We start from the raw sequence: 21,896 nt of genomic DNA on the forward strand, positions 1-21,896 counted from the left end.
ACCAGTACTGTATATATACAGGAGATTCATTACTTACTTCTAGATAACAAATCAATGGGTTGGCAAACAATGCCTATGAACATACCACAACAATGCAAATAGTAGCTGTGTTCTAAGATTTTCACACAGCATTATGCATGGCAACCAACTTATATACAAAACATTTTCTATTTTTATGAAATGGTTTTCATGAAATGACAGCATCATAGCTGCAGAAAAACACTGATTTACAACAAAGTTGTTTTACAAAGTTAACATTCAAGGGAAGAACAATGGACAGAATGAATACAAATTCACATTTTGAAATTTAAGAACAAGGCCATTCTAGTTCATATTGCCCATAGCAAATGTAGTCAGTATTATCAAGGACATATTCATTCAAAATAGCTGCCTCTGTCCTTATAATTGAGGGCTGGAGATAAAATTGATCATGAAGTTGGATTTAACAATGAAGAAATTTGCATAGTTTTGCACTAAAAGCATATTTACACATCTAAGCAGAAAAATATACATTTGATATTGTGTATCATACAACTATTATTGTCCAAGCACCTGCTTTAACATCATGTAATTTTTTTCTTTTCCACCTATGAACATTTCCTATAGATCGGCTTCCTTGCATCATGGCTAAGAACTAGGCATAAACAGTACAATCCACTCTTGATATTTCTTCAGCCTATGAATGTGGTCCAATTCTGGATCTGTTGCCTATGAGTGTGGTCCAATTCTGGATCTGCTCTGACTCTTGCTACTATTCACAGTTGTAGATGGATGGAATGTTGATTCTATAGGTGGGCGATACATATTCTGACTAACGTTTGGACTAAGATGTCGTGAGTTGTTGGTCATACTCTTTAGTACTTGTAGAATAGCATGAGGACCGATGTTCATCCTGATTAGTTCAAGCACAATCCTGAAATCCATAGAAAACAAAATGACATGAATCAACAACCCTACTGAACAACACATGTTTTCCCCAGGTACTCCAGTTTTCTCCTGCTTTTCAACACTTGGGTGCTGCACAAGTGGCACTTGTATAATAGTGTATTTGAATTTGATTTGGATTTCAAGTGGCACAAACTGAGTTTGTAAGCATATTACTCAAGAGAAAATACTTCAACAAAACCACATTCCAGTATATTGTATGTATTGTTCATGTTGATGCATGTCTTCTGTAATATTACGATTGTCTTGTGGCATTGTTTCAACACCTGATTGCTTAGCACGGATTTCCTGACTATCTTTGATATGAATGATAAATTACATCGTCAGGTTATTTCTTGATACCAGGTTTAAGTTTATTCAACTGCGAGTGGTGATTAATTAAGTGTGCTTCAGTCAGTACAATATAGCATAGGGGATATTGCGAGTACCTTTTCAATATGCAGCAAAACTAGGACCAAATATGTATAAACTCAGCTTGTGCCCATTTACAGGTAATATATTATTAGCCTTGCATATAACAGCCAACAAGGATTTATCTTTGTACAGTATCCACAACACTGCTATGACCATTACTTACTGCTTTTCATTGAAATTCCTTTGAACAAAAAGTGTTCTTTATCACACTGTGTATTGATCTAAGGACCCTGAGCCATAAAGATTAGTTCTCAATGGGCAAGTACGTACATGTTGACACAGACAAAACTTGTTTTGTTGTCTTCCTACTTTTTGATTTTTTTTAAATAAATGTTTTTCTCACCTGTATATTTTAGGACTCATTGATATTCCAGCTAGTTGACATAATTCATATAAGTCTTCTTCTTCCGATGAAAGGACACTTTTACTTTTCTTTGTTGTTATTGTATACTTGTAGTTCTGGCCTGTTCGGATAGCAGCACTCATCTTGCGTTTTGTCGGTTTTTTCTCTATCAAATGTCAAACTATCTGAAATGATAATGTCAAGTGTCATATGAAATTCATTTATTACGACATGCGATATGTATCATCAAGAATTGGTATGTAATCATGTATCATTTATGGGAAATAACACCATGTATATTATGATTGCGATTCACTTCGTCCCATTTTCAACTCGTCCCATTTCAACTCGCCCCAATTTCAACTCGCCCCATTTTCAACTCGCCCCATTTTTAACTCGTCCCATTTTCAACTCGCCCCAACAACACTAGGAAACGTTTATAAATCTAAACGATACATGGACTCGAAGTACGGAGACAGAAACATTTACATGATTTTACCTACGTAGCCAGTTGAAGCGTAGCAAATGTAACATTTCGTAGCAGAAAGTGGTGTGGGTTTTGGCTAAGTGTTTGGTAGATCTAGAACTTATACTAGCACAACAACTTTCCCCAGTCATGGAATATCACTTTTCACATTAGGACTTAATGTTTACAACCCAAATAAGAAATAATAATGATAATAACCAGGGAGAATATTAGTGACTGACACGCTTACGACTTCCGCGCGTACGGGTTTTGGAGACGTGTCTCCTCTCCCTAGTAAACGCAACTAAGTATTGTAGTATGTGTTTACAGCGCAAGTGGTACTTCATTAGTGGAATACGAGATACCACAGACCCTCCAAACTGAGTACTACTCGCTTCGATTTCATATATGCACAGGTAAATTATATTGCAAAGAGTTGGGGCGAGTTGAAAATGGGGCGAGTTGAAATTGGGGCGAGTTGAAAATTGGACGAGTTGAAAATTGGACGAGTTGAAATGGGACGAGTTGAAATTGGGACGAGTTGATCCGTCACCGTATATTATGAGTGTATGACATTTTGACAGAAATTACTAATTCATCTAGTCTCATTTTTCAATTTTCATGAACTTACGAAATTTACGTGAATACTTATAAGGCAAAACTGAACACATTCAACTCTCACGATGTGAACTGTGTATCATGTTCGTCAAACGTGTATGCGATATGCATATTGTATGGACGGACATGTACATTGTACGTAACATTGGCATGTTGGAGTTTGGGTTCTGCACAGATGTTTACATTCTTTTCGCTTCAACAATTTTTTGCAGTCTAGAGCGTCCATAAAAAGTTCACTGTTCAAAACAACATGACAAGTGGGTTTATCGGACATATGACGTTATGGCCTACAAAGTTTTCTATTAAAAAATCTCACCGCTGAAACATTGAACCTGCAAATATGCTGTCAGCTTCTTCAATTAGCCGCCATTTTGTACAGAAATGCATGACGGGATCGTCCGATATGAACAAAATAAGTTCGACAAAGGATGAGGTAATCTAGAAAAATCCATCCGCAAATGAGAAAAATTATGATTTTAGGTGACATGTATCGATGTTTAGGTACAAGATAATTTAGACCTTAAAAATATCATTAAAAATGTTTTCCGAAGCACATGATAATGTTTAAATTAAATTATCTTTGAACTATTTTATGTCGCGAAATGATTCAAATCTGTGATGTGTCTGTCGGCCATTTTGGTTTCGTCTTGTCATTTCTTCATTCACTGAATGAGGGAATATTGAGATTTCCTCTGAATTCAGCGGAGAGTAGGGGAAGTCATTGATGAAGATGGCGGATGCCAAAAATTCTAATCCCGACAACTTCAAAGGTTGGCTCTATAAATGGACCAACTATATCAAAGGGTACCAGCGACGTTGGTTCGTCCTCTCGAACGGCCTGCTATCGTACTACCGGTGAGTTCCACGTTGAATGAGGTGACGATGAGATACGTAGATGTATCATCATTATGGGAAATTATTGCATATGTATTTTATTGCAATACTTCAGTGTATTCTCCTACGCCGCCCTTATAGCATTGACATGCGTATATGGGACATGTAATTTTGAGAATGTATGCATCATGCCATTGAATATAAGCACAAGTTGAACTATCCTAAACTCTGACTATGAGGTGCTGACGTATTGCCAGCTGGTACATATTTGGTTATTTGCGTCAGTCGGATCATTGTTGGTGTTGTGTTTACCGTGGTCTAAAACTCCACACCCTCTCAAAACATTCCATCTTTGGATAAATCAATTTTCGAATATTATTTTGACGAGAAGGTGTGATGGGTCTGCATAATTTGTGGATGCGATGACAGTGATTAATATTCGTAGATGTAGGTGCAATATTATTTCACCACATCACACATGTATATTGTGCATACAATATCTGTATGCTATGTGTATGATTCCATAGATGCAGAAGTTATTTGTGATTTTTTATCCTTTATAGCAAGCGTTTTGATTGAAACTAGAATCATAATATAACTGCATTTACATGTAACACACCCTTTCTGGAGACCTCCTGGAGACCCTGCACACTTACAAATTACTATTGTTAGTGAGTCAGTGATATATGCCATTGTTTTGATTGTTAACACATTACTGTTAACTGGTTTTAGATAGTTATTGTAATGATTAAGAACAGTTTGACAAATTTGACACTTTAGAACTAGCCATCAATGGCTTCTCATTTCTTCCACTTGTATTGCATCATTGCTAAGTTTAGAACTTTAAAATGAAATAAGAAAACAATTATTGTTTGCATCAGAGTGGTCAGGGTTGAGATACTAAACCCTGTATTGTGAATATTTTATAGAGATTTCACCGTTTTCGTACTTTCAGAGAAAGCCAACTGCCCATTTCATTAGCCATTATTCTTTTTATGTGCCCATGTAAGGGTCAAAAGGTGACTTTTGTATTTTTGCGATTTTTGAAATGTAATATTCACATAATTCAATTAATATGTTTTCATTTAGCATTTGCCTATTCACTTAGCGATCAATTCATATTATATCAGTATTTTGAGTTGTCATAATTTCATGCTGATATCACAATGATTGGTTTCAGACTAACTGCAGTAACCATGGTTTCGCTCCATCTCAGGTCTTCTAGAGTGCATGCATGGTTAATCTGCATTCTGATGCACGTCATACCAGTGTTTTATGTTAGGCAGGAATCAGATTTTTCAGATTCAATAAAATAAAAGTTAAAGATTTTGTTGCAAAGTCATTTTTGCAAAGGGATTCTTGTATGAATTTGTTCAGATAGTTTCGTTCACTGTGTAGAATTCTCAACAAAACTTAATTTCATCAAGCAACAATTCTTGTATGAAACAATGAACTGAGTTTATGGCATAGTTGTTGGTAACTGATTGATGTTATTTCAAATTACGTTTATATATTGTGTGATAATATTTCCCATTTAAACAAATGCTTATCAACTTTGTAAAATTGTACATTACCCACTAAACAGCTAAGGAAATCAGGTAAAATGTAGTTTCCTATGTGTGTAACCAATATCATCATGTGGTGAGGAACCCAGGGTTCGTATAATTTACATATTTAATTAAACTAACCACAAGTTTGCCAAGAACCCTGGTCTAGTGAAATACCATGGATGCTTTGCTACTGTAGAAAAACCACTTATGTCGTAACCCTAGCAACAACAGCATTTGTTCAGACTCAGCATGAGAAGTTTACTACATGTAGATGTAGGATACCTATCAAATTATGGTATAGTGTATTTGAAATAACACAGGTATCTACCGTTAGTACTCTCTATTACTACACATGTTGGTTCTGAAAAGACCATAGACTAAGAACCTAATTGTATGATATGTATAGATGTGTTCAAGTATTGTTACCACCAAGGGTATGAACAGATGACTATTTACCTGGTAGGTATATGTTGCTTGATAATAAAACTCTGGATCACACTGAAACTTTCAGTGAAAGGATTCAATGGCAGCCCATTTTGAAGTTAGATTTTTAAGTAAACACTTTAATAATATGTCTGGATGTTGTGAATGATAGTGGCCTTGCAATAAACGTAATTTGTGCAAACTGTGTAATTATCACATACACTTCAACAACTACAACATAATTACATGTATCTTTTTTCACAAGATTTATGTATCAATATCAAGAGTAGACTATACACAGTTTGAAGACTACTGAATGTATCTTCAATTTGTCTAGGTATCACATGTTGGTGACATCTAGTGTACAGTATACATAAGAGCTATTTTCTCACTGTCAGAGGTCTTGTTGTGCATTTCAATGAGACTAACTGTGGCGTAATTCCTCTGTAGATTGATTCAACAAAAGTTGTGCCCTGAAGTGCATATATACACTTAACAGGTCAAACCAGTATGGCTTGAGACTTTATACATGTAAATGGGTGAAGTAGTGGTTAATGGTTTGTATGATATGTAAACTTCGGAAGAGTGGAAATCTTTGTATAATATTGTGTTAATTGATGGTACAATGTAGGACCACATTCCTAGGTAGCTAAGCTGTGGACTCCATTTGTAAGATTGTCTGACAGATACTTGTACATCTACATGTATGAATCTATTTGGTCAGTAGGTCATGTAGGAACTTCTTATCAGGTTGTTGCTCTCCACAAAGTTGAAGTTTGTGATGTGCTTGAGCGTGAGTGTTACAAAAGTTCTCCTGATTGATAGCTATCTTGTCGTTTGATGAATAATGATCAGAAGATCAGAATTCTGTATAGATAGTGATACTATCAATGTCTTATCACTCCAACCCAATGTCAACTTGTCCTACATAGTTACATGTAACTTGTCTCACTGTTCAGTTAACTCACCCAATATCAATTTGTCCGTTAAAAAGTGAACCTTAATAACTATAACTTTTCTTGTAAATTTTGGTATTGTTTATTCTGGACTTGCTGCAAAGCATACATTTTCACAAGCAGTAGCAAGCTCTGCAAACTGTCAACTATTGGGTGTATACGTATCAGTCTGTTATAAATATACATGTTATATCACATAGCCCCAGAAATAGACTTACTATAGTCCTAGCATGTTTTAACACAAGACTGTAATGCCCAGGGTTTTGAGGATCATGTTACTATAATACTAAGTATAAACTCGGTGATCTGAGGTATAAAGAAAGTTTGCCATGGTGTGACAAGTCCAGATTGAGATGGGTTGATAAGTTGAATGAGTGTACAGGATGAAGTGATTGTGAATCCTGTTATCAGAATTATCTAGATAGACTTTGTGTATAAAGAACACTAAGAAAAACTGACATACTATATCATCAAGTAAAGTATGTAGACAGTTTACTCTGAAACTATTGACTATAAAAATCCAATAGTGGCAAGGACATAGATATTACATTCAAGGTCCCTCTCCCACACAATTGTAAAACATTGTTTTAAGAAATGTAAGCAGCCAATTTTACATATATACTGGTATAAAACTTATTTTATGTTAGACACATGCTTAGATATCCAATCTGTTGACAAAGACTGAAGTGTGCAGTCAAAAATTTCAGGTAAATTTTCAAGTTGTGTTTGGAACAAAAGTTCGATATTATTCCCCAATATTTTTCTTTGTTCAGCCAAGGAAAATATGAGTGACCTAAGGTGACCTTGTCTCTAACATGCTTAGGTCACAATTATTTTCCAGCTGAATAAAGAAAAATATTGGGGAATAATATAATTATACCTCCTCAAGCATAAATCCGGAAAAATAATGGCGATTTGGAATGTTTTGACTTATATTTTGAGCACCACAAAACCATTGACATAGACACAGGTTGTCGTGACGTAGAATGACCAGGGTATATAATCCATATTTTCTGTTCAAAGACAATAATTTAGCTCGAGTATGGTATCCACTGTACAGATTTGCTATTTGGTGAAATTAGGCCATTGTACTAGTTTACTATTCTGATCATAGTAGGTTATGTGTCACTAGTGGTAGTACAAGAAGAAGGTGTAAAGGGCATGATAGTAGGGATAGTCTTATTGACCTTCATACAAGTTATCTGTAAACCTCAGGTGATAGCAGATAAGACCAAATAATGGTTGATGAGTTTACTAGCTCTGTTTGTTCATTATTGTTATCTTGACCACAGCCTCTTCCTATCTCTGATGATAGAGATAAAAAAAAATACCACCTGTAAGTTGTATGCCAGTTATAGAAAGTGAAAGTTGATGAAGTATCGTAGTGTTTGGTAAGAAATTGATGTGGATATTATCACTTTCATATGACATTTAGAACAATAACTAGATACAGCCTGTACAACATGTATCAACAATGCCTAGTAAGATGATATGTCCCCAGTCCAAAAAATAGTTGAAAAGGAGCAGACATTTCAGGATTAATCTTTCACTCAGAGTCTCAAACTTCTAAAATTGTGTGAGCAATATGTACTTGCATGAGTTGTCTTGCGATAATTTTACATGTACAGTGTACATGTACATTTTGAACATGTACGTGAACAGTTTTGGAATATTTGGTACAAAGTTAGCCTATTACCTTTACTATCATCTGTACTGAAGTATATGTATTTAACATTGATTTCAGACTGGTATATTTCTATAGTTTTTAGGATTGTTTTGAAAACATTGTATAAGTGCAGGTCATAAGACTATTAGTCCTAATTTTGTTTACTTCAAAGAGAGTGATACATACAAACATGGAGTGATTAATTTCTAGCCAAGTTATTGTATGCAAATTTTACATGTACATTTGTTTTTCCATTGTTCCATAGATATAAATGTAAGATACTGAGATTGAATTAACAAGTAGCAGTGCAGTGATAGTCATAAGCTACTGTACCTCAAATCATAGACCCTACGTAGGGTCTATGCTCAAATCAACAAAATCATTACATAGTTGACACTTTCATGGCACAACATCATCTAGCTAGAGCATACATATAGAACAGTCATGGAGGTAGGAATGATACCTCCATGGAACAATGGACTGCCTGTATAAGCAATATATATTTGCATTCAAGTCAGGGTGTTCGAGGTTTGGGTCTGAATCTCTTATGTAGTTTATACAAAATGTATTATAACTGGAAATATATGGAGTTGAGCAGGGATAGTGTAGACTATGATTTATAAACATCAAGATCTGTAATGTCAAACAGGCAGTCTACCCTCAAAATACATGTGCCCCAATTTGCCCCAAGCATCCATTAGCATGGCATGAATAAAGCTTGCTAGTACCTGTACATGTATGGTAGTGTGTAGTTCAGTATTATGCCCTTCCCTGTGTATGCCTGTCTTACTAGTAAATACATTCTTTGTCTGACTGTAGTACACACAAAAACTGATCCTTTAAATGGTCTGATTCTTGTATTGTTTTCTATAGTGATTCTACAAAAGCTTTTTGGAGAAGTAGGATATAGATGTGTATGTATAAAGCCAGGACTCTCCAGGCTGTACATTTGTGTGTGATCATGGAGGTATTGAAGTATTAGGGTCTCCCCTAATACAATTGTACCTCCATGGTGTGATGGTGTGATTAATCAATGGTTCCTCTATCCCTCTATCATGTATAGATGAACTACATGTATGAATTAAGCAAGGTCCTGTCCATAGCAAATCAACAATTGATGTACTAATATCTAACTAATAAACAATGTACATAGAATTTGTAAAAAAAATAACCACATGACTTGACTGTTGATATACATGTAAAGGTGTTTCAAGGTACATGTATGTACATGTTATTACTGTCTGTCTGTCTGTCTGTCTGTCTGTCTGTGAAAGGGTAGGTGGATATGGCTATGTGTTGTGCATTTAACAATGCATGTCAATTCAAAAGTAAGAAACTTCAAAATAACGAAAGTTTTGAATATAAAGGGAAGATAGTGATTTAAAGGATGTATTATACCTTATATGTATAATTTATCATATGTACATATAGATATCATGATGTAGTGCTGTTTTGGGTTTTTTTGGAACACCTACATGTACAAAAAATCTTCAAAACATTGAAGCCATCTGTAGATTATGGGTACAATTTTCAGCAAGGTGAAAATTAAATTATCAAGTAAATGAATTGAATAATTAAGAAGTATCTGAATTAACAAACTAATATTTTCAATATCTGAAAATCAGCAATAAGTGTGATTTCATTGAAATTGTAAATATTATATTTGGAGAAGAATTTTTCTCACAAGAAATCTCATTATTCATAATAGACCTCACTTTGAGAATGTGTTTACTTGCGTATAAAAACCTAAGCCCTCCATGTGTGTCTGAGACAGCCATCTTGTTTATTATGGGATGAATTTCATTAATGTGGATACATGCCAATACAGTTCTAATCTCTACTACTACATGTACATTTACACGTACCATGACACAGAAATTGTTCAATAATCATTTATGCATAGGAAAGTAAATTGATGAATTTCTGAGGTCAAAGTGATACACATGTACATGTAAATGGGATTTGATATTGTCAATGGCATAGGTAATTTATCTGTATTGATTTGATTGATTTATCTGTAACAATATACAATTGTATGTATACTTTTAACCTGTCTTGAAAACTAAAAGAACTTTTGTATGTAGAGATTTTTTGCAACAGTTCCCCCAGGTATGTAACTAGCTTGTCTTAAAATTGATGTATTATTTGATAATATTCCCTAATATTTTTCTTTGTTCAACCAAGGAAAATACAAGTGACCTAAGGGGTTTTGTCACTACGAGTTGCTACTAATAGTGTTGCTAGACTCGCAGTGACAACCCTTAGGTAGGTCACAAGTATTTTTTGGCTGACAAGAAAAATATCGGGGAATAATATTATATCTCGTTGAAAATAATTTATGAAATTTTGGGGGAAATAACGTCAATTTGGAATGTTTTGACTCATATTACGGGCACCACAGAACCCAGTGACATAGACACTGGTTATCATGATTAGCAAATTTGTTTGGTAAGGGGTAATGGGGTTTGCACATTTTGAAAACTAAATTTTACTTACAGCTGAGTGCACTCATTTTATTTTATTTTTTCCTTGGGGGAGTTTTTCATTTTCGTCAATATTATTACATGTAAATCAATAATTTTGACATATTTGTATTGCCTGTCACTAGTGTCAGTGTTAGGCATTCAAATATCAAACTTATTAAATTTTATGTAGTGGGGCATTTTGATCCCAATAATTCAATTTGCTTTTTAAATTTATGCAACATTCTGAGATTGCCTCTTAACACTACTGAAGTGCTTACACTAGATATCACAGACGTCAAAATTGAAAGAAAACTTGGCCTCAATTTCAATTTTTGATGCACATGCAAATCACAAAACATTGTACTTAGAGAGATCAATATAATGCAATACAGGTGTTATTATTTTTGCATTCTTAGTTGATAAACCTTGCAGGCATGCTTACCACTGTGACTGTAGTACTTCATTTTATTTTGGAGAATCTGTTTGCAAATTTATCACAGAGGTACCTGGTGCAGTGTAATCAGTGTCATTGCTTCCAGCATGTGTTATTTATTTTGAAAGCATCTTATATCATACATGTACATACTAGTAAAGCCAGCTCACTCAGATGAATAAATATTGAATTATTCAACGTAATAACTGTTCCATAAGTAACAAGATGTAATAATAGCCAGAGGGAAAATTAGTTAGTTGAAAACTAAGCCATTGCAGAATTTATAGCTATATAGTTCACAAGACTGTGAGACAAGACAAGAGTCTGTACTGTATATAGACTCATTCAGGAATATCCATGACACTGTTTGTGATCAATGCTATCATTCCAAATATTTCATTTGAATCACCTTGTGTATTTATAGTTCTACATGGTATACAAAGTACAAAGTACCAATTCAAGCTGTTCTATTGTGTTTACTGAGTTCAGGTTCTGTGGCCAATAGAATGGAAGATTGGAATTCCAACACACTTCTAACTGTGTGAACAGAGGCCAAGGTTAGACATGACTAAATTAATGGTAGTACTGCATCCACAGACAACCACAGTGTACTTCATCATGTAGCAAAGCAGGTAGCCCACTTGGACTAACACATGTTGTATGATAATTTGGAATTGAAGATTTAGGGACATGAAAGTATTTTGATAACACACACATTTAAACTAGTTTCAGATGTGTCTACAAATGACAATTCATGATTCAGTTTTGATTACTTGGGTCAGGGGATCACCGGTGGGCACTAACAACTGTCATCTCAGTATGTACTAGTAACAATAACTTTATATCATGTATGGACATTTGAATGGCACAAGCTGTGACATAAATCTTTTTCTTTTGTGCATAGAAGTGAAAGTACATTCATGCATTAGGTTATTATCCCTGCTGTAATCAAAGACTATATTTATATTATAACATGGAGAATATATAATGAAATTTCTCATTTATAGAATTGTCTACACGCTAGCCATGTAACATTTACTGATTTTAAAAATTAACGAAAGCCTAAAGAAAATGAAAAAGAGAAGTGATAGCAAGGAAAAACAGTACCACATAATATATAATGTAGTGATTTAATGTTTGCCTGGTGTTCACAGGATTCATCATGCAGATAGTCACAGGATTCTGGCAAATAGTGCAATGATAAAATGTCCTGCATCATTTTGTGTGGTTTCATTATAATTTAATGACAATGCTGCAACGGATGCTGCAGTCTTTTCAAATATTGACTGTATTGTAAATTTTATCAACTCAGAAATGAGGATACATTTGTACAACTGTTCATACTGTTAGATACTTTCCATATTTCTCTGTATTATTGTAATGTATTTTAATGTTTACTAACTGAAAACAAGAAACACAGTGTATTGTTACAGCTGTTGTAAATTTCAATGCATATAGGGAAAGCAATGCGTAGGCTGTAACATCAAGAACAGTAACTAAAAACAGTAAGCAAAAGTACATGTTTTAATCGAAGGACCATTCCACTATAGTGAACCCTCTAGGCGAGTGATATAGTTTACTATGAATAACGCCCTCTAGTGGTAGTTGTTGAGATATTGCAGCCCCAATATGGCTGTTTGCTCAGAAAATGCAGATACCAAGTGACAGTATTCTTATTAGATATCATACTGAGTGAATATTTATATGGTGGGAAATGTGTATTTATTTGTAATTATGATTTTCACCCAGATAGAATGTCAATGTACATGTAATAGTGCAGTGTAATTTTTGATGAAGCATTCCTTTTTGTTGATATGGCAATATGATACTTGCCTGGCAAGTATTGTGGGTGTTTCATATTTGAAATTACAGTGAGTCAAAATGATAAAAACTGGCCTTTCTTTTGAGTCACCACATAGTAAGAGATAGGGGAACAATAAATGTGGTGTGTCACTAAAAATTGTATACATCAGTGGCGCGTCAAATTGGCCTATAGGGCACACTGAATGATACCCTCTGATGTCATTTACAGTGAAGAATACTCTTAAGTTGATAAGTTTATACGCTTAGTCAAATACATAAAACATAGAGGAGATAAACTATTTCTTTCTGAGTTTACTTGACAAATCACAAGTAAAAATTAAATGATATAGAAAAACTATTCAAATTTTACAGAACTGTCAATATTCAGTGTGGTTCTAACATCAGACAAACTTTGCACCCTAGTAATCAAGACAAAGTCAAGAACTACAGTCAGGGGTGAACAAATCATTTTGTGAACTGGTGGTCCCCGGACCAGTGCCTTAAAAATCCAGTGGTCCTGCTGAAAGAATTAGTGGTCCCAGGTCCCACTAATGTGAAACATTAAATCTTACCTATGAATCTGTATATTCAGATGACTTTTTAACATAGTTATTAACAGTAAGGTACTGGTCCAACAGACCAGACAAGGTCAAATTTGTGTGGTCCGCCCAAAAAAATTGCTAGTCCCGGACCCAGGACCAGTGGATTTGTTCACCCCTGACAGTGTAGAATGTGTTCCTAAATAACTAAGAAAGTCGCTCACAGTTGTTTCAACATGGATGGTAAGTGTATACAGGAATCAGTGGTTTAGAACTGTGGGTGATATTCATCATACACATAATATGATTAATACACATATCAGAATTGACAAGTTGTTGGAGTCACACCAGCCAAACTAGTACAGCCTCAGAGTGCAAATGTACAAAGAACATGTAATTTATTGAATTCAGTATAATACTTTTGCCAACAGTTAATTGAATTACTTCTATCCAGTCTCAAAATGATTTCAAGAAACTGTGGCTATAATCTCTTTGATATTAGTGTGTTATGAATATAAATTACTTCATACTGTATAGTGCTTGTTATAGTTGTGATATTCCCTTATGAAATGTAAAAATAGAATATTGGATTATGTTTTCTGTTTGATATGCATTTTCAAGTCTTATATGAGATGAGTATTTTAGCTTTAGTCCCTGTAAATTTGAATCATTGTGTCAAACACAAGCAGCGTCTCACAAACATTCATCAATTTTGGAAATTTAAAATGAGGGATTTGAGATATCAAATTCAAAGTTTGGTCACAGCCAATATTTGCATTGTAGTCTGTCAGTTCAGTAAATACTTTGGAGCCAATGCAAAAGAATTGTTTTTGAAAATATGATGCATACGTGATTGGTAATATTTTAGAGAATGGTAGGGACAGTGTGGGTCTGTGGATTTTTCCATTGCTTTTCACTAACACAAAGAATGAGTGAAACCAGACTATGTATTTAAAGTTATCAGAGTGGTTGTACTTTGCATTGAAATGTCGGTGTGGGCATACATACAGATTATACATGTATCTTACCATAATGGCTGACTTTTACCAGACATTGTGAAAACCAATGATTATGTTTGACATGCTAAAAATAGCACTTATAATTTATCCGGGGCTTGTTAATTTATTGTGACATTTTGAAAAACGGCTATGCTGTGGTCCCAAACAAGCTGTACGTATACATTTTTTAGGATATTTTATGTCAATATTTTGTTGTGTCTTGTTACAGTAAGGATATGTCCACTTGTGTGAATGTTAGACAAAATGGCATGTTGGGTGTTTTGACACTGTATTTCTCTAGAGCGATAAACAATCAGGTAAAAATATTACCAAGTTGTTAGTATTGCACTGATGTTCTCACTATGGTTAGACACTGTATTGGCAATTTTAAATTTTAAATGATTGTTACCTTCTCATAATGCCTTTTAATGGGTTTCTAAAATCTGGAAAAAAAAGACAAGTTTGGATATGTAAGCCAGGCTGAGAGCAGAGACAGGTGATTTGCATGCATGTATGAAGTATAAGACTTTAATAGTGTTCGCTAAAAGCAGCCATGGAAGGTCAAGAATCTTCACAAACAGTGTTTCTGGTTTTATTGCATAAAGTAAATATAGAAAAGTGCATGTAATGTAAGTAGAGAGGTTTAGGCCAGAAGGGCAATGGAAAACTATTACCAGCTTCATATTACAAATATATCAGTGGTAGCTTGCATACAGAAGCTATATGTGCCATTTCCTTGATATACTTACATAAGTAATTCTAAAATAATTTGAAGTCAGTTTAGTCTGAAGGAGATTCAATTGTGACATTTTACAGTATCCGTGAGGTAAAAAAGATGTTGTGTCGAATCCATTCTGGTATTGTTATTATATGTTTACATACTACATTGTACTAGTGGAGAAGGTCAGGCTTTCACTGTTTCAGTACAGTGCGGGTTATTGCCCTCAGCGATGAGTGTTACCTAATGTACATGTATACATGTACACACCCAAACATATTTATATAGTTAGTAACATTACATAAAAATAAGAGTACACAAATGCTGAAAGCCAGGTACTTTAGGGCCTGGAATTAGATTTGTTCCATTTGTACTAGTAGAAGTAAATTGAGAAAATTAGAAATGTATTGCCCAGTCTCAGACATAACTCACTATTAACATGTTATGAAGGTATTATACAGAAAAATAACAAATTGGTAGCATTACCAGTCTCAGTTTACAAACAAGGCAAGGACTCTCATGGCCATATTTATATATTCATCATGGTACATCAATAAAATATATGTACATAATCAAATATGTAAATATGTAATTGTCGTATTCTGTTGATGTTTTGTTATTAGATTGGCTATAACCTCAGTAACAGGGAAAGGAGTAAACATTGCATAGTTTCCCATACAATTTATCATGATTTTGTTTGGGAACCCAGTAAAATTACTGAGGGACCCTCGGTAGATTCATACTGCTCGTATAAAAAACACTGCATTCTGTGGTATATATGATACTGCTTGTAAACACAAAACAGTCCTACATGTGGTAGGAACTTGAAGTACATGAGGTACATGTATGACAATTAATTGAAGTATATGTATATTGGGACTGTTAGTGTGAAAGGTTTTTGTTTGTCATCAACATTGATGTTATTTTATCTGTGTTGTATTTTCAGTACTCAAGCTGAGATGGCCCATACTTGCCGTGGCACTATCAATTTAGCTGGTGCATATATAGATACAGAAGACTCTTGCAACTTTGTGATTTCTAGTGGTGCCCAGACCTTCCATCTTAAAGCCAGCTCAGAAGTAGAACGTCAACGCTGGGTTACAGCTCTTGAACTGGCTAAAGCTAAAGCTATTCGTATGATGGAGGCAGCTTCAGGTATGTCACTGTACTCCATACATTCTCTAAACAAAATGTATATGTCAGTTCTGTCACTTTGTGTGTGTACAAAATGTATATGTCAGTTCTGTCACTTTGTGTGTGTACAAAATGTATATGTCAGTTCTGTCACTTTGTGTGTGTACAAAATGTATATGTCAGTTCTGTCACTTTGTGTGTGTACAAAATGTATATGTCAGTTCTGTCACTTTGTGTGTGTACAAAATGTATATTTCATTTCTGTCACTTGTGTCTGTACAAAATGTATATTTCATTTCTGTCACTTGTGTGTGTACAAAATGTGTATTTCAATTATCACTTGTATGTGAACAAAATGTATATTTCATATCTGAACAAAGTTTATATTTTATTTCTGTTAGTCTTTGTCTGTCTACTATACCATCTTCTCCATAGTAAGTTGATTTTTTGATGCAAAGAATCATGACAAAAGAAAGTACAAATCACACCTGTGTGACTCATTGTATGATGTGCATGTGATTAGAGTTAGTGTACTTTGAAATTACCAATGGGTGGACTTGATTGAACACACTGGTTGGTCGATTACAACATGGTCATGACCGATTTATAACACCACATCGTGTGACAAGATCTGAGGCATTCAATGGAGAAGGAGGTCCAACGAAAGGCCTGCTTTCAGTGTTCAAGGATTTCAAATGTAACTTCTCCCAATAGATGACATACAACCTGCACAGCTATTCTAAAATTATATTTCAACACTTCGATTCATATACAAATATATTGCTTGGCTAATTTAGTCTGTAATAACAGAAATGCAAACTGTCCAATTTGATTCACATCTCTATGTTTGAGTCCATGTCTGATCAAAATTGGCTGTGTTATTCAAACATCCCTGAAAGGGTGTGCATCTACCGTCCCCATCCCTACAACAAACAAGTATCAAATACTCATAACTGTACCAGGTGAACCAATAGATCTTCCAACTGTAAGTACCCCGTAGCAATGAATACTGCCCTCTAGAGGTAAAAAAGGAACAAGACACCATTTTGGTTTTGAGCTGACACATCTACATGTACATTTACATCGTACAACATTTATATGATGTTTGAAATCCAGTAGCCTAGCGTAGACAACTGATCAACCATAGGATATTTCTTAACATTCACCATATTTGTTTTGTTTTTTGCATAGAAATAATTTCTCAATCTCAATCCTGTATGTATCAAACAATGTAAGCCCATTAGTATTGTGGTTTATATTTAACAAAGAATCACTTTCATATCAAGTTAACATTTGTCATATTTTCCCCAAATACTAGATTATGTATGATAGATACCAAGTAAATCATATTTTGGTAGATGTGTGATAAGTATTATGTGTTTACAATAGTAGAACCACAGAAATAGACATACTATTATTTCAGTGGTTCTACTATTGTAAACATGTTTTGTTATCCATAACATTATATAATCCAATGTAATCTCTGACTGAAATGACATCGATTTTGTTGTAGTGTTATATTGATCCATGTCAATTAAGTCCAGTTTTATCAAGTACAATAATTTTCTCATATTATTAATAACTAGAAAACATGTGACAAGTTTCTTTTAGCTGCCAGCTTGGTGTGATATTTGTGTTGTGTTACAGAATGGCTAAATACAGAGAATCAGAAGTGTCCATAGATTTTTATTACTATACATACAAATATATCCTTTATCCTCACACTGCTTGTAGTGATTAGAACAAATCTCACAAATAATATTGTCTGTGCTCCATTTATTGGAATAATGAAAGAAGAAATGTGAAAACAAATCAACAATCTTCACCCTTACTGGTACTACCCACACATACATGTACAACTTGGTGTGGAATATTGAAAGAAGAAGTGTCAAAACAAATCAACAATCTTCACCCTTACTGGTACTACCCACACATACATGTACAAATTAGTGTGGAATATTCAAAGAAGTGTCAAAACAAATCAACAATCTTCACCCTTACTAGTACTACCAACACATACATGTACAACTTGGTGTGGAATATTGAAAGAAGAAGTGTCAAAACAAATCAACAATCTTCACCCTTACTGGTACTACCCACACATACATGTACAAATTAGTGTGGAATATTCAAAGAAGTGTCAAAACAAATCAACAATCTTCACCCTTACTAGTACTACCAACACGTACATGTACAACTTGGTGTAGAATATTCAAAGAAGAAGTGTCAAAACAAATCAACAATCTTCACCCTTACTGGTACTACCCACACATACATGTACAACTTGGTGTGGAATATTGAAAGAAGAAGTGTCAAAAACAAATCAACAATCTTCACCCTTACTAGTACTACCAACACATACATGTACAACTTGGTGTAGAATATTCAAAGAAGAAGTGTCAAAACAAATCAACAATCTTCACCCTTACTGGTACTACCCACACATACATGTACAAATTAGTGTGGAATATTCAAAGAAGTGTCAAAACAAATCAACAGTCTTCACCTTTACTAGTACTACCCACACATACATGTACAACTTGGTGTGAAATATTGAAAGAAGAAGTGTCAAAACAAATCAACAATCTTCACCCTTACTGGTACTACCCACACATACATGTACAAATTAGTGTGGAATATTCAAAGAAGTGTCAAAACAAATCAACAGTCTTCACCTTTACTAGTACTACCCACACATGCCCTTACTAGTACTACCCACACATACCCTTACTAGTACTACCCACACATGCATGTGCAAACTTGGTGTAGAATATTCAAAATCAAAGTGTCACTGAAAATAAATCAACAGTCTTCACCCTTACTAGTACTACCCACATATACATGTACGACTTGGTGTGGAATATTCAAAATCAAAGTGTCACTGAAAATAAACAGTCTTCACGCTTACTAGCACTGCCCACACATACATCTACAACCACAACTGGGTATGATACTTATTGGTGTTACCCAGTTGACAGAACTAGAAATAGAAAGTATACCATTCACCAGAGTGCATGAATGTCATGTTTATGTTGAAATGGTTTGACTGCCACAGACATAACAAGCCTTGGTTGATTGGTTAGTCAGGATAAAAAGGAACAATTTTATTAAGTGCAGGAATAAAGATGTGGCTATGATACTAGTAAATGTAGTTCTTAACCAATTGTGTAATTCTGAACAACATTTCTGTGTGTCAAGTTTTTAAAAAAAACAGGTTGTTCAAAGTGTTGTTAGTGACATGACTAACAAACCTAGTATACCATAATGTCTTTGAACATCAGAGATGTAGCCATAATTTTGAGGTGATCCCAATATGCCCTGTTGGAAAACCCCTTGTCTTTGAACATCAGAGATGTAGCCATAATTTTGAGGTGATCCCAATATGCCCTGTTGGAAAACCCCTTGTCTTTGAACATCAGAGATGTAGTCATAATTTTGAGGTGATCCCAATATGCCCTGTTGGAAAACCTCATAAAAATTGAAAATGTGCTTCCCAGAATAATAAGTTAGTCCTGACAAGGGTTAGACAGGAATTGTAAATCTTAACATACATTTGTAGTTGTAGCATTGATGTATGATCTGTAGAGGAAGTAACCTGGACTTACTAACTTGAGTATGACAGTCTACAAAGCTGCAGGTCAGAAAGTGCCTTGAATCACGGAGATTGTCTTTGCATGAACTATTTATATGATATGAAATGTATTCCATTTATAAAGATTCCTGCATGGTTTATTTCCCGTACTAGAAATTCCAGATGTCAACTTATGTGTAATTCCTGAATCAGTTCCTGTATGGAAAAATCAACTCTCATTTTTGACATATCAGAAACAATAAAATCATATATTCAATATTTCACTAGTTTGTAACAGACTGCACTAGTATTAACATTGTCACTGTCTGCTTGTCAATGTGATCATGTCCCTCATTAAGGTCATGACCCAGGTCAAAGTTGATGCACAGTGTGCATGCAGATGATGAAAATGTTGAATTTAGATGAAAACTTATGTAACCGTCATTTCAAGTTTGTATGCAGACTGCAAATGTAATTCCAATTTTTTATAACAGTGTAACCAGCAATACATTATATTAAGCATGTCAGTCAGGGCCTTGGACCTCGATTAGTTCAGAAAGAACGACTGTCCTTGGTCCTCACCAGAATTTTATTTTGTCCCTAGACGTTGTATTTTTTTTCTCTCTTTCATTTCTATATATTTATTCAATATCTGTATAATCTGTATAAGTTCTGGTGAAATAAATTTCAATTCAAATCTTTCTCTACTTCATTGTCTGTTTAGCTATTGACAAAATTCATTAAACTCTAGTACATGTAAAATGGTGTTGTATATATATATATGCTACTGGGTTAGTGAACTCATTTCTCTTATATTTGCGCTGACTGAAAGCACTTTCTCAATTGAAATAAAAAAATATGTATCCCAAATTTCATGTCTGCATTGACATAGTATCACATTGATATCACAAGTACAAGTTATTGTTACAGTTCCAATCATACTGCTATGTCATAAAAAGTGCACTAATTATTACATACTTAGAAATTACTATTTTTTGTCATTATTTATGAGATGAAATTTCTGTTTAATTTTTCAATGAAATGTGAATTGAAATATAATATATACGTGTACTTTCTGTGATAATTTAGTACAAAAAAATATAGAATTTCCATGAAGGTGAGTGACAGAAAGGTTATATAAGGTTGGATTCTGAGATGTGATGACATTTTATATTCTATTCACATCCCTCATCCTGTTCATTGCTGTCTGCTCCAATCTAATGGAATATTTCCGGGCCTGATTCTCCGGAGGCTTTATAGTTTCTACATCAGATTTCTAACTCTGTCTGTATGCAGTGCATATTACTGCTATTCAATGTGGCTAATGGCCGTCTATCATGTTTAGACAGTCATGTACCAGCTTGTTGAATGACCCAAAAATGTGACCTTTGTGGGCTTCACCCCCCATTGTAATTATGTTGTGGCCCTATTGTCATTCGGTCAGTATGGGATTGAAACGGACAGACTTGTGTGCCTGTGTGTTAAACGCAGTTTTAAAAAGCAAGTACATATTCGGTGAGTACATATGTTAGATACAGCTAGCTGAACGTAGTGCCACCAACCTTATTGATGTTACCTGCCATAAACTTTAGCATTATGGTACTGGCAAGTTTCATGTCACTAACAAAACTGAAGTGTGTGCATTAAATGTAGGCCAACGTATATAAAAAATGTACCTCATGTTGCCCATGAACCATGTAGCCTTTATATTTATAAGTGTCAGCAGTTTGAAATCGTCTCAGTTGTGTGCTTTCACACAGTCACAGACAAGCTGCAGATTTGTTCAAAGCCCAACCTGTATGGAGTTGATCAGGTATGTCATCAACAAGACAAAACAACTCCATGTCAGCAAGTACAAAAGACAGAAGTATTTGACCATCCTATGCAGTCAATACATCAAAGGTTGCTGCACCTTTCATTTACATAGACATTGTGTAACGTCATCAGATCTGTACTAAAACATACATGGTAGAATTTAAAGGCCACACAGCTTCTATTCAGAATGCAATCATAGCTGTCT

General features: G+C 34.6%; 2 protein-coding genes across 4 annotated transcripts in view; one reads left to right on the forward strand and one right to left on the reverse strand.

Moving 5' to 3' along the window:
* Positions 1-680: 680 nt before the first annotated feature.
* Positions 681-3,146, reverse strand: LOC144448829 (mitotic-spindle organizing protein 2-like). Its single transcript, XM_078139135.1, has 3 exons — positions 3,103-3,146; positions 1,703-1,887; positions 681-913 (listed from the first exon to the last, which is right to left on the reverse strand). The coding sequence occupies exons 2-3, from the start codon at positions 1,843-1,845 to the stop codon at positions 709-711; spliced, it is 348 nt and encodes a 115-aa protein (XP_077995261.1). The 5' UTR covers positions 1,846-1,887; positions 3,103-3,146; the 3' UTR covers positions 681-708.
* A 271-nt stretch (positions 3,147-3,417) lies between these two features.
* LOC144448776 (oxysterol-binding protein 1-like) overlaps positions 3,418-21,896 on the forward strand; it is a 69,416-nt gene continuing 50,937 nt past the window's right edge. For 2 of the 3 annotated variants that reach the window (XM_078139055.1, XM_078139056.1), the window contains exons 1-2: positions 3,418-3,641; positions 16,118-16,326. In XM_078139055.1, coding sequence (XP_077995181.1) covers positions 3,511-3,641; positions 16,118-16,326 — 340 coding nt within the window. In that variant the 5' untranslated portion in view covers positions 3,418-3,510. Of the gene's footprint in view, positions 3,642-16,117; positions 16,327-21,325; positions 21,392-21,896 lie in introns of those variants that run through there. The other variant, XM_078139058.1, reaches the window with a different exon arrangement.

Source organism: Glandiceps talaboti, chromosome 18 (assembly GCF_964340395.1).
Source record: "Glandiceps talaboti chromosome 18, keGlaTala1.1, whole genome shotgun sequence".
Lineage (NCBI taxonomy): Eukaryota > Metazoa > Hemichordata > Enteropneusta > Spengelidae > Glandiceps > Glandiceps talaboti.

Bases quoted from the DNA above. Each gene is read 5' to 3' on its own strand.
- LOC144448829 (XM_078139135.1), bottom strand. From the start codon at position 1,845: ATGAGTGCTGCTATCCGAACAGGCCAGAACTACAAGTATACAATAACA. The intron at 914-1,702 runs GTGAGAAAAACA...TATGGATTTCAG, and splicing joins ATGAGTCCTAAAATATACAG to GATTGTGCTTGAACTAATCA.